The 12,746-nt window shown below is 48.1% G+C and overlaps 2 protein-coding genes across 2 annotated transcripts; both read left to right on the top strand.

The window, feature by feature from the left end:
• The first annotated feature begins 640 nt into the window (after positions 1-640).
• LOC124667312 lies at positions 641-4,650 on the top strand. The gene is made up of 3 exons (XM_047204616.1): positions 641-989; positions 1,268-1,447; positions 4,145-4,650. Exons 1-3 carry the CDS (start codon positions 651-653, stop codon positions 4,427-4,429), a joined length of 804 nt encoding a protein of 267 aa, XP_047060572.1. The 5' UTR covers positions 641-650; the 3' UTR covers positions 4,430-4,650.
• A 3,590-nt stretch (positions 4,651-8,240) lies between these two features.
• LOC124668210 lies at positions 8,241-10,485 on the top strand. Its single transcript, XM_047205381.1, has 3 exons — positions 8,241-8,493; positions 8,791-8,970; positions 9,943-10,485. The coding sequence occupies exons 1-3, from the start codon at positions 8,323-8,325 to the stop codon at positions 10,222-10,224; spliced, it is 633 nt and encodes a 210-aa protein (XP_047061337.1). The 5' UTR covers positions 8,241-8,322; the 3' UTR covers positions 10,225-10,485.
• Positions 10,486-12,746: the final 2,261 nt, after the last annotated feature.

Here is a 12,746-nt window from a genome sequence, read left to right as displayed (position 1 = left end):
GCGACGGGGAGATCCCCGCCAAGAGATCCAAGCTCTCCGACGGCGGCGGCAGCGAGGACCGCCTCAGCGCGCTTCCCGACGACCTTCTTCTCCAGATCCTGCTCAAGCTCGTCGACACCGCCGTCGCCGCTCGGACCAGCGTCCTCTCCACTCGCTGGCGCCGCCTCTGGACCCTTCTCCCGAAGCTCCGGTTTTACCCCGGCGCTCAGCCCCTCGGCATCCGCGCCGCCCTGGAATCCCATGAAGCGCCGGCTCTCCACTACCTCAAAGTCGGTTTACTGGACGCCACTCCCGAGTCCGTGGCGGCTTGGCTTCCAGTCGCCGCGCGCCGCCTCTCCGGCCATCTAAAACTCGTCAACACGGTGGAGCAGGACGGATCGGTGGACGAGGCCAGGAGAATAGGCGCCTTTGAGCTGCCCTGCTTCGAGGACGCCACCACGATCCACCTCAAATTAGGGTATCTTGGCCTCGCCGTGCATCCATTGGGCGTATTCGCCCGGCTCACCGATCTCCGCCTGATTTGCATCCGGCTACATGGTCCGTGCATGCTCGGTGAAGCTGTCTCCTCACCGCGTTGCCCATCTTTGCGGAATCTCACCGTCCGTGATGCCTGGGGTTTGGGCAACTTCACCATTCATTCTGATTCTCTTATGGAATTGACGCTGAAAAAACTGCACGGATTGGAGCAGCTCACTGTTATCGCACCGGCACTCCTATCGTTATGTGTGATCATCTGCTTCCTTCCCAGTAAGAATCAACCGGTTGCAAGCATCTCTGCTCCTCAGCTAGTGTCCCTCATTTGGTCGGATCACTATGATCCAAGATTCACCCAGCTTGGCAAGATGGAAAATCTACAGCGCTTGAGCACCTACCCTTTTTTCGTATATGGGCATAACGATTCACATAAAGTAGTCAATAGCTACACTATGAAGCTTTTGTCGCACTTTAAGCTCATCCAGACTCTGAGTTTCAAGCTTGTCTATCGGCTGGTGAGTTGATTCTTATGTGAGTTGTGCCATTATTTTGGAGACTTGCAGTTCAGTTTCAACCATAGGCATATAAAATTCTCACTTGTTTTTCTCTGAATGCTGTTACTTCTTTCTTCCATTGAGCAGTTAGCATTTATCTTACACATTAGCACCGTGAGTATACTGTTATTCATGGTGGCACATGAGCTCAGACTTGTTTGTTATTGAGTTTGTAAACAAGATGCTTGTGCCATTTCCATCTATACTTTTTTTTATAACTCGCTATGATTTTGGTGCAGGAAATTACTAACCATGAGTACTTGATGGAAGACATTACAAGGCTACCAAATATTGTGGACATGAACCTGCATATAGAACCAACAGGACATTCCTTTGGAACCAGTTTATTCCATCTCCTCAGTATGTGTACTGGTGTCAGGAAGCTGACTATTACACTTGACTGCAAAACTAGCCATCCGGTGATAATACTATCCTTACTTTGTTTGTTTCATACTTAAGTATGCATTTATATTTCTTGGCACTCTCCGTTTCAAAAAAAAAAAAAATCTTGGCACTCCTAGGTGGTAGTTTGATATTGGCTTTATGCTTTGATCCAAATTATATGTAGGGAAAATATATGGCTTATGAATCTCCCAGTGAACAATGCATGTTACTCTAGGTGTTGGTAACTCGGCCATACATTTGCTTCTTTAAAGATCGTTAGTCTGGTCGAAGTGAGAAAAACTATAAGTATGACGTGGGATTTTGTTTCCAACAAAGTAATGAGATACCTACTTCGTATTCTCACAAATACAAAGAGATGGCGGTGATGACAGGTGGTGAGGCCACCGGCAGGCGGCAGCCACAAAGGAGGGAGGTGAGGGTGCCGGTGTATGAGGAGTGGAGAAAAAGCGGCTTCCCGAGAGGAGCTGTCTGAATTGGAGGAGATTATGGTAGCTCTCGTTAGACATGCAAGGAGGTGATGTGAATTTCACTTGAGGCATTGCACAGAGGTTCAATCTTGATGAACTAGTTAAGAGTTTAGGTGATAATATAATACAGTGCCTTGCTTGGAGCATGTGTTACTAAATGTTGCATCAATAACAATGGTCTAAGCTCGATTTAAGATCTTATTCAGTATGACTCATTGATAGAACAATACCTGACTTTACAACAACAAACAACATCAAAGCCTTTTTTCCAAGCAAGTTGGGGTAGGCTAGTAGGTAGTTAGAGCATCTCCACCGGCGCCGCCGATAGCATTTTGGGGCCTGGGGTCGAAAATGGGCTCACACCGGCGCGCCCCAAAAAGCGCCGGCGCTTTTTCGAGCCCAATAGAAGCGCTGGAAACCGGGCCCTTGGCGAAGGGTGCCAATCGGGCGCGCCGGCGCCTCGCGGCACGAAATTTTTTGGGCGTGGGAGCCACCTGTCAGTGACGCCACGGCGTCGCGTGGGAGATCTCCCGCCACGACGCCGGGCAGTAGGTTTCCTTCTTCGCCGCCGGTCTATATTATCCCTCCTTCCCCGCCTCTCACTTCATTAGTGCAAAAATCTAAGTCCCCAATGTTCGATGAGTGGGAGGAGGCGACGCTAGAGGCGGCCGTAGAAGTCGTGGAGGAGAACCCGCAGCTAGCAGAGTACGAGGAGTGGGAGGAGGCGGCGCTAGCGGTGACCGTAGAAGCATTTGCTGCGGACGAGCGGCAGCTGCGGGAGGCGGGGCGGCGTCACCGGAAGGCGGAGCGGCAGCACCGGTGGGAGGTGCGCCGGCAGCAGGGGTGGGAGCAGCTTGCGCTGCGGCGGGAGATGCGGGAGGAGCAGCAGCGTCAGGATGAAGTCTACGAGTGGCGGCGCTTGGTGGAGATGCAGCTGCGGCTACGAAGGCAGGTGGTGGGGCACCGTCGGCGGCGGGAGGAGCTGGAGCAGAAGCAGGAGGCGGTGGCCGCGGATAGAGCGGCCTACTTGATGTTCGTGGCCGAGAGAGCAGCGGGGGATCGACGACGGAGGAGCAGCAGAGAGAGCATCGGAGAGAGCAGCGGACGATCGTCCACCTCCATAGAGCCGGGTGGATAGTAGGTAGTAGGTTAGAGATGAAGCAGGTTTCACATGTCATCCGGGATTGAGGAGTGAATAATGTTTTACTCGGATTTGCCCTAAAACATTATTCATCCTCCATCCTAAATGACATGAAAATGAAACTATAGAAAATGTTTAGTTTGTCTTTAAAAAAATCATATCGGGGCAGCCCTGTTTGGGGGCGCCGGTGTGGGAACAACACCCCAAATAGAGGATGCAGTGTCGGCACCCTATATACGGCAATGCCGGCACCGGCTTCTATTTGGTGGGTACTGGTGGAGATGCTCTTAGGGTTGGGATTCGGAGTCAGATCGATTTTCATCTGGTAGAATCGAGTCGTCCTATCAAATCGTAGAATCTGAGATCCTACCATACTTACTTAGAGAAGATCTTTTTATCACAGTTTGTGTAATAGTATAATGGAGATAAAAGTAATAATAAATAAAGTTTCAAGCAATAATGTTCTAGTGATAGATCATTTGAGATTTTGTAGGTAAATAAAGGGAAGCAAGTGAAAAAGGCTTGGGATGTTTAAGTAGTACCATTATATGGTTTAGCGGATGGGAAAATAATGAGTTAGTAGAGTCGGAAAAATTCATAAAAAGGATCGAGATTCTACATTATTTTATAATTTTCTTTGATTTGGATTGGGACTCAACATGGATTCTACCTGACTGGGATTCGTAGTGGGATCTGGATCGATATGGTGATGTAAGATCGTCAAATCGTAGGATTCTAGAAGTTGGGTCGGGATTCTGACTACCTAGTAGAACAATCGTATACTCTGGAGCAGTTTGGCTGCAAACTAATTTCCAGGTGTTACTCTTTTGTGAACGTCTTAAGAGAATTATCTTAAATATCTTAAATATTCTTATGCTATGGCAGTCTCTGAATTTCTAGTTGCGAATTATCTTAAATATCTTAAATATTCTTATGCTATGGCAGTCTCTGAATTTCTAGTTGCATCATTCCTATGCTATGGCATCCACTCATATCAGTTAATCTTATTACGCTGATATGCACCTTGTTTTTGCATCTTTCCTATGCTATGGCATCTAATCATATCTGTTAATCTTATTACGCTGATGTGCACCTTGTTTCAGGTACAAACTGCGTGCTCAGCAGGCTGTGTTTGCGATCAGACCCCTAACTGGAAAACTGAGGAACTCACGCTGAGTTGCCTCAAAAACGTAAGAGTTAGTAGGTGGGGAGCAACTGACCATGAAGCTGCTCTTGTGAAACGGTTACTCAAGTGGGCAACAGTGCTAGAAACCATGAGAATAACTTTTGACCGCTCAGTTGCCGAAAGCAAGGCCAGGGAGTTCTGTCAGATGCTACAAAGCTTCTCGAGGCCAGAAGTATGTATGAAAGGGAAACACTTCGCTTGATCTAGTTGTACCGTGGCACATAGCACCACTTTGCATGTTCGAGAAGATTGACCGTTGGCTGGTGATCGTTTTGTGGTTCTTATATGTCTCATCTGAGTATCGACTGCAATGTCTGAATGTCAGGATCAAGTACACCCTTCGGTGATGTAAAGAGGCTGTACCAGTTGCACCTTTTGCTACTATCTTGTATACGTTGCAGGATGTACTAGACTGTTTAAACATTCTTGGTGGTCTGTTTGCTATGCTCTTCACATGTGAATGTCTAAACGTTAGTTCCAATGTGACTGAAAATGGCAGTTCATCGTTTGCTGAAGTTAATCTTGTAATATCCTATTGCATATGCCTAGAAATGGGGTGAGTAGAGAGATTGGATACAAACACCTATTAGGGACAGCAGGGAGAAGAAGTGGTTTGTTTCTGCTCATTCATTTCGTACCGCTCTTTGATTATAGCCGGGGCTGTCAGGATAAACAAAACAGAAAACAGAAAAGAGAACGAAACTGAACTACTACATGCTTAACAGAGAAAAATGGGCCTGGCCCAAACCCGACCAGGAGGTGTGCGGTGGCCGGTAGCCACCGACCTGATCGGTGTACATGTTTTGCCAGTACTCCCATGCCACACAATTTCATACGGATAGAATATAGCACCGTACAAACAAAGCCCGACATTACAGCAGCCCACAAACAAAGCCCGTTGATTTCTCGTATTAACCTAGGAGGACACTCTCTGGTTTCCCCCTGAGGTAGGTCAATTTAAAATCAATGTTGATGGTGGTATCTCGAGGCATGGGGACAAGGGAGCCGTTGCAGCAGTCTGTCGAGACGAAACAGGGAAGTATATTGGAGCATCTGCTGTGGTGTACCAGGGGCAAAATGATCCAGCTAGTCTGGAAGCTCTAGCTTGCAATGAACCTCTATCGCTTGCTCTTGATCTCCAACTTACTGAAATAAAGGTTGCTTGTGATTGTTTGGAAGTAATAAACAACTTGAACAACAAGGTGCCCTGCCGATATGTCATGGTGTTGAAGGAAATTGAGTATAGGAGTTCTTTGTTCCGGGTGGCTTCTTTTAGTCATGAGTTTAGGGAGTCAAATGGGGATGCTCATTCTCCTGTAAAAGCTGTTGTATCTCTACCAGCTGGTCGTTAGAGCATCCCCACTCGTCTCCCCGAACAGGCCCCCGGCGTGCCATTTTTTCATCCGGACGGCGAAAAATGGCCCAGCCGCGCCCCCGGTTCCTCGTTTTTCGCCGGATTTGGGCTTTCATCCATCCGGCGAGCCCACGCCAACCCCGGCCTACCGGGGAGCGCTCGGGGACTCCGGACGAAGCGAAAGCGCGCGAAACGCCGAGAAATCTCTCCCGCGCTTTCGTTTCGTCTTCGCCGCGGAGGTGGCCCCGACCGGTCAGCGACACGCGCATCGTCTTCCGCGCGCGCATGAGGGCCGCCGCCGGTCAGGTCGCCGCGGACGCGTCGCATTCCATGCGGCATTAATCGCCGGCGCCAGCCGCGCCTATATACGCCGCTCCGCCCGCCGCGACGCGTATCCCTGCTCCACTCTCTCTCCACTCTCCCTCCTCTCTCCTCCACTCTCCCGATGGCGTTCAACGACGAAGACGGCGCAGCCAACAACGGCTTCCCCCGCCGGTCGCTGAACGCGTGGGAGGGGCACATCCTCCACCAGGCGGGGTACCACTGCCCGCCGGGACACCGAGCCTCCCGGCGGCGGGTGGCGGCTAAGTGCCGGCGGCGTGCCAATCCCGCCGCCGCCCGGGGCCACGCCCTCGACGCCGCCATCGAGGAGGCTCGGATGGCGATGACGGAGGAAGAACGCGCCGACCCGCGCCACCACCCCGAGAACTACACGAGGTGGAATTCCTTCTTCCTCCAGAGGTGGGAGCGGGAACTGGCGTCCTACGACGGCCCGCCGCCTCCGCCTCCGCGCAACAACGCCGCGGGTCGCCGGCGATGGTGGAGCGCGCCGAATAGTACGCTCCACAACGTCCTCGAGCACATCGAGGGCGGCAACACCCCGGCGCTCACGATGCCCCCTCCATCGAGGGCATCGGCCAACCACCGCCGGGGAAACACGGCGGCAGCCACGGTGCATGGCTGCCAGCTCGTCGTCTTCCGACACGGCGTCGAGGTCGCTCTCCAGGTCGGCGCCATCCTTGGCGCCGGTAAAAAAGGAGCCGGCTTCGCCGCCGAGCAACCGCACGCGCGGCGGCGGCATCGTCATCCGCGAGCCCTCGGCGGCACAAGGACGCCTCCGCCCGAAGCGCGAACAGGACTCCTCCGGCGAGCGGAAGCGCAAGCCGGCGAAGGTGAAGGTGGAGGAGGCCGAGAGCGCCGAGGACGCGGCCATCCTCGAGGCCGTCATCGCGAGGTCCCTCCAGGACCTCGTCCCCGCTTAGAACGCCACCGAGGGAGCAGTGGGAGAAGGAGGAGGCGGAGCGGCAGGCGAGGCTCCTCCAGGACGTCGCCCGCTACCGCCGGCCTGCGACTCCTCCATCCGGCGCCGCCGTCCCCGTCGTCGACCTCGAAGCCTCCGACGACGACCTGTACAAGCCATCACCGTCCCCGCCTCGCACCAGTGGCCGGTGGGGAGACGCCGGCCAAGGCAGCAGCCAGGGGGCTTCGGCGCCGCCGCAGTTCGACGACGACAGCTCCAAAGACGATGGCGGCGACGGTGACATGGACTACACAGTGTTCTACCGCCATTTCGGCATGTAGAGCGCCGTGTTTTAATATTTACAGTTGTATTCCCCTAGCCGAATTCGAAATATAGTCGAATTCGGTCCTCTATGTATGAACTTCTATATAGTAAATATCATTAAATTTAGTCTAAATTCAACCGTTTTATGCCGTAGTTTGTCAAGTTTCCGTTTTTCAAATTTAGATCGTCGTCTTCGCATGAGATCGCAGCTGGGAAACTACTCCTCCCCACGCCAAATTTACGTCCAATCCGGACATAAATTTCCCCGGATTTCGGCGTGGGAGGGCAAACGAGTGGAGATGAGGGACGCCAGAAATCACTTATATCCCTGTAAACTTGGTTGATGAATAAAAGCTCCCTTTCCCTCAAAAAGAAAAAGGAGGACACTCTCTTGGCAGTTCGCACTAGCAGTGGAGAGTGGAGACAGCCCCAGCCTTTCCACGGTCGCACATGTGAGCCGGCGGCGACTCCGACCATCGCCGTCCCTCATCCATCGGCAACGTCGACCTTCCATGGAGCGCCGCGACGGGGAGATCCCCACCAAGAGATCCAAGCTCTCCGATGGCGGCGGCAGCGAGGACCGCCTCAGCGCGCTTCCCGACGACCTTCTTCTCCAGATCCTCCTCAATCTCGTCGACAACGCCGTCGCCGCTCGGACCAGCGTCCTCTCCAGTCGCTGGCGCTGCCTCTGGACCCTACTCCCGAAGCTCTGCTTTTACGCCGACATTGAGCCCCTGGGCATCCGCGCCGCCCTAGGCTCGGGAAATAGGTGCCTTTGAGCTGCCCTGCTTCGAGAACGCCATCTCGATCCACCTCGACTTAGGATATCTTGGCATGGCCGTGCAACCATTGGGCGTATTCGCCCGGCTCACCGATCTCGAACTGATTTGCGTCCAGCTACATGGTCCGTGCATGCTCGGTGAAGCTGTCTCCTCACCGCGGTGCCCATCTTTGCAGAGTCTCACCGTCCGTGATGCCTGGGGTTTGGGCAACTTCACCATTCATTCTGATTCTCTTAAGGGATTGATGCTGAGAACTGTGCACGGGGTTGGAGCAGCTCACTGTTACCGCGCCGTCACTCCTATTCTTAAGTGTGATCTGCTGCTTCCATTCCAGCACGACCACGAATCAACCGGTTGCAACCATCTCCTCTCCTCAGCTGTTGTCCCTCATTTGGATGGATGCCTATGATCCAAGATCCACCCAGCTTGGCGAGATGGAAAATCTACAGCGGCTGGCCACCTACCCTTCTTTCGTATATGGACATAACCATTCGCATAAAGTAGTCAAGCTTTTGTCGCACTTTAAGCTCATCCAGACTCTGACTTTCATGCTTCTCTATCCACTGGTGAGTTGATTCTTATGTGAGTTATTCCTAGTTTTTCTTTGCCTAAGTCAATGAAACATGGCTTGCCACATCCGACCGTTTATCCTTCCTAGTAGCATGATATCCTCTGAATGCCATTACTTCTTTCTTCCATTGAGCAGTTATCATTTATTTTGCACACTAGCACTGTGAGTATACTAGTATTATTCATGGGAGCACATGAGCTCAGACTTGTTTGTTATTGATTTTTTTTAACGAGATGCTTGTGCCATTTCCATCTTTACTTCTTTTTTCTAACTTCCTATGATTCTACTGCAGGAAATTACTAACCATGAGTACTTGATGGAAGACATTACAAGGCTACCAAAGATTGTGGCCATGAACCTGCTTATAGAAACAAACGGACATTCCTTTGGAACCAGTTTGTTCCATCTCCTCAGTATGTGTACTGGTGTCAGAAAGCTGACTATTACACTTGACTGCAAAACTAGCCATCCGGTGATAATACTATCATTGCTTTGTTTGCTTCATATACTTTAGTATGCATTTATATTTTTTTGGCACTCATAGGGTTGAGCTGCTAGTTTCTGTGCTCTAGGTGGTAAGTTTTATAATGCCTTGATGCTTTGCTCCAAATTGTATATGAGGCAAATACGAGTATATGACTTATGAATCTCCCAGTGACAACGCATGCTACTCTAGGAATTGTTAACTTTGTCCTAGGTTTCCTATTTTAAAGATCGTTAGTCTGGTGGAAGTGAGAAAAACTAGTCAACATGATTCAGAATTTTTTTCCAACAAAGAAATGGGACGCCTTATTATTTGCACCAGTTCTTCAAGATCATTCTCGGGTGACCCATCTTTCTCTTAGAGCAGTGTGATCTTGTGATTGTTAGGTTAGGAGTAGGGGGATTGCAGGGGAGGAGGAGATGCGGCGAGGTCGCTGACGGGCGGCAGCCACCAGAGAGGGAGGTGAGGGTGGCGGTGCAGGACGGGTGAGATGATATCGTCTTCCTGAGCGGAGCTGTTGGAATCGGAGCCTCGGAGGAGGTTATGACAGCTTTTGTTATACATACGAGGCGGTGATGTGAATTTCACTTGAGACATTAATATAGGGCCTTGCTTGGAGCATATGTTTAAAATGTCGCATCAATAACAATGGTAAGCTCGATTTAAGTTCCCATTCAGCATGGCTCATCAATAGCACAATGCCTGACCTTTTTCCAAAGAAAAACGCAATACGTAACTTTGTAAATGATAAAATAATGTTTGTTGTGCAACGTTTGATTGGATAGAACAATCATATACTCAGCAGCAGGTGGCTTCACACTAATTTCCAGGTGTTACTCTTTGTAATTTTCTTAAGAGAAATAACTTAAATATTTAGGCAGTCTCAGTTGCATCATTCTTATGCTATGGTATGCAGTTGTATCAGTTAATCTTATTACGCTGCTATGCACCTTGGTCCAGGTAACTGAGTGCCCAGCAGGCTGTGTTTGTGATCAGATGCCTAACTGGAAAACCGAGGAACTCACTCTGAATTGCCTCAAAGAAGTAAAAGTTAATAACCTGGGAGCAACTAACCATGAAGCTGCTCTTGTGAAACGGTTACTCGAGTGGGCAACAGTGCTACAGACCATGACAGTAGCTTTTGACCGCTCAGTTGCTGGAAGCAAGGCCAAGGAGTTCTGCCAGATGCTACAAAGCTTCTCAAGGCCAGAAATATGTATGAGAGGGCCGCACTTCGCTTGATCCAGTTGTACCGGTACACATAGCACCACTTGTTCAAGGGCAATTTGCATGTTCCTGAAGCTTGCCACTTATGGTCGGCTGGTGGTTGTTTTGTGGTTCTTATATGTCTCGTCTCAGTATCAATTGCAATGTCTCTGAACGTCTGGATCAGGTACACCCTCCGGCGATGTAAAGAGGCTGTACCAATAGCACCGTTTGCCACTATCTTATATACGTTGCAGGATGTACTAGACTGTTAAAACATTCTTTGGTGGTTTGTTTGCTGTGCTCCTCACATGTGAGTGTCTAAACGTTAGTTCCAATGAAAATAGTTAACCAAGGAGAACAGTAGTTCATCGTTTATCGTTATGGGCAATGCTGATATATTCCGTTGCCTATGCGTGGATATGGGGTGAGTATTGAGATCGGATACAACAACAATAATTAGGAATCGCAGGGAGAATAAGCGGTTTGTTTCTGCTCATTCGTCTCCTACCGTTCTATGAATACAGCCGGGGCCCTTATAAGGATAGCGTTCACCCATATGTGGTATTGATTGATTGTCAAAAAAGAAAAGCTAGGGACACGCTAAAGTTGACGCAGTTAGTAGAAAGAGAAGAGATTGGAGCAACAAATTTTGTTTTATCCTTTCATGTTTGAGTAGGGATAGGTTAAGAGGAGCGAAGTTAAAGGAAAACTACTCGTGACACCTCGTAAGCTTGATTCGTAAAAACCCATCTTGTACACTCTAGAATTCTATTAGTTAAATCTTGGTGTCCCAGTTATACCATGGGAACCTTTGTCAAATATATTTTAGACTCGTGCAGAACATAAGACTCTATCAAGATATTTGTACATACTGAATTTGAAAAATCATACAGACCTATTTTAGACGAGTATTAATTAACGCTATTGTTTCGTAGATGGAAGTGATTTTTATCATATTTAATTATTGACTTCTATTTTTATATTTGGATAGACTTTCTATTCACCAAAATGATTAATTTTTGTATAGTAACACCTCACAAATTTAAGTTTCATTATAACGATACATGTTTGAGATGTACAAGAATAAACTGAGATATTTAGTATTCCATGTTTAGGTACAATTTTTTTAGTTGGATGGTATTTTGTATTAAAATATATTTACAATTTGGTGACAAGGAGCTATATAGTAGTAAAAAAGTTAGTATAAATTGGTCAAGCCAATGGCACAAGTTGGACCATTTTTGGCCTCGGCATGTCCCTCTCAGTTTCATAGTGTTTCCCTTGGGCCTCATCATCTAGGTTGAATTTAAGCTCGAGAGTCTGCTTTCCTCTCATATGTTCATCATCAAATTGTTCCTTAACTTTCACCTTGACCTGCATTTAGGATGTATACGTGCTAACAACACTCTAGGAAAACAATGAAATATAAACTCAATGAAAATGCGTACTAGTTCAATCATTTTAAAAAAGTAAGCATTGGTATCATTGAATTAACTATGTCCTCAAATTTGGCTTGGTCTCCATCATCCACGAAACCATCGTATAGTTAATGGACCATTTGTGCATGGTACCTCGCTGAAGCTATCTGCCCCTTCTCTTTCTTCTCCTCATTAACGCCTTTCAACTCCTTCCTTTTTTATGCTTTTCTTTTTTTCTCCTCCTTCCTTTTTTCATACTTGCCTTCATTCTGCTTAGTGGAGGGACCTGCTACTCCAACTTGCATCTACACATTATCATCATGTTCTTTCCGCTTAGCAAAGAGACTTGCTCCTCTAGCTTGGATATGCATAGAGTGGTTGGTTATCTCAAGCGTCTACATAAGTCAATAGCCTACAACAAAATAAGAAGATAGAAAGGCCCTTGCCAAGTGCAAGTCAACTATGGGATTCATCGATCATTGAGAATTACATCGTGAAAATTGTAACCACCTATGTCTACTACATAAGTAGTGGTCCTAAAGTGGCATGGGTTGACAACTCTAAAATTGATGTTAACAAATTATACTATTTTGGGTGTGTTTGGGAATAGGTCCACCGCACCAATCCAACACCAATCCAACACTGAAGAGGGTGAAGCTATCACAAACACACAAACTCCGTACTAGGCAGAGTGAAGATGGACCTCTCCTAGTTCAATTTACCCAAGCGAACAAAGATGTGCTTCATGTTGGAGATAGTGCTCTAGAGGCAAATAATATGTATTATTTATTATTGTATCTCAATAGTTTATAATAGTTTTGTACCATGCTATAATTGTATTAATAGGAAATATTGATACATGTGTGGTATTGTAAACAAACTAGGGTCCCTAGTAAGCATAGACGTACTAGTTTATTGAAGTCATTCGATGATCGAGGTTTCCTGATCATGGACACACGTCATTGATAATGGAGTCATATCATTAGGTGAATGATATGATAGACTTACCCAACATATAAGTATTGTAACGCGGTCATGTCACCGAGTTCAATGTTATGATGTTTGTGAAATCATAGAGACATAAATCCTTAGATCGCGAGATCATATCTAATCGCTATCACCGAAGGCTGCTCCGAT

Source organism: Lolium rigidum, chromosome 6 (assembly GCF_022539505.1).
Source record: "Lolium rigidum isolate FL_2022 chromosome 6, APGP_CSIRO_Lrig_0.1, whole genome shotgun sequence".
NCBI classification, from domain to species: Eukaryota; Viridiplantae; Streptophyta; class Magnoliopsida; order Poales; family Poaceae; genus Lolium; species Lolium rigidum.
The sequence above is the reverse complement of the archived record's forward strand: the minus strand, read 5'-3'. Positions and strand labels throughout refer to the sequence as shown.

Bases quoted from the DNA above. Each gene is read 5' to 3' on its own strand.
- LOC124668210 (XM_047205381.1), top strand. From the start codon at position 8,323: ATGGATGCCTATGATCCAAGATCCACCCAGCTTGGCGAGATGGAAAAT. The intron at 8,494-8,790 runs GTGAGTTGATTC...ATTCTACTGCAG, and splicing joins TCATGCTTCTCTATCCACTG to GAAATTACTAACCATGAGTA. The intron at 8,971-9,942 runs GTGATAATACTA...ACCTTGGTCCAG, and splicing joins ACTGCAAAACTAGCCATCCG to GTAACTGAGTGCCCAGCAGG.
- LOC124667312 (XM_047204616.1), top strand. From the start codon at position 651: ATGGAATTGACGCTGAAAAAACTGCACGGATTGGAGCAGCTCACTGTT. The intron at 990-1,267 runs GTGAGTTGATTC...ATTTTGGTGCAG, and splicing joins TCAAGCTTGTCTATCGGCTG to GAAATTACTAACCATGAGTA. The intron at 1,448-4,144 runs GTGATAATACTA...ACCTTGTTTCAG, and splicing joins ACTGCAAAACTAGCCATCCG to GTACAAACTGCGTGCTCAGC.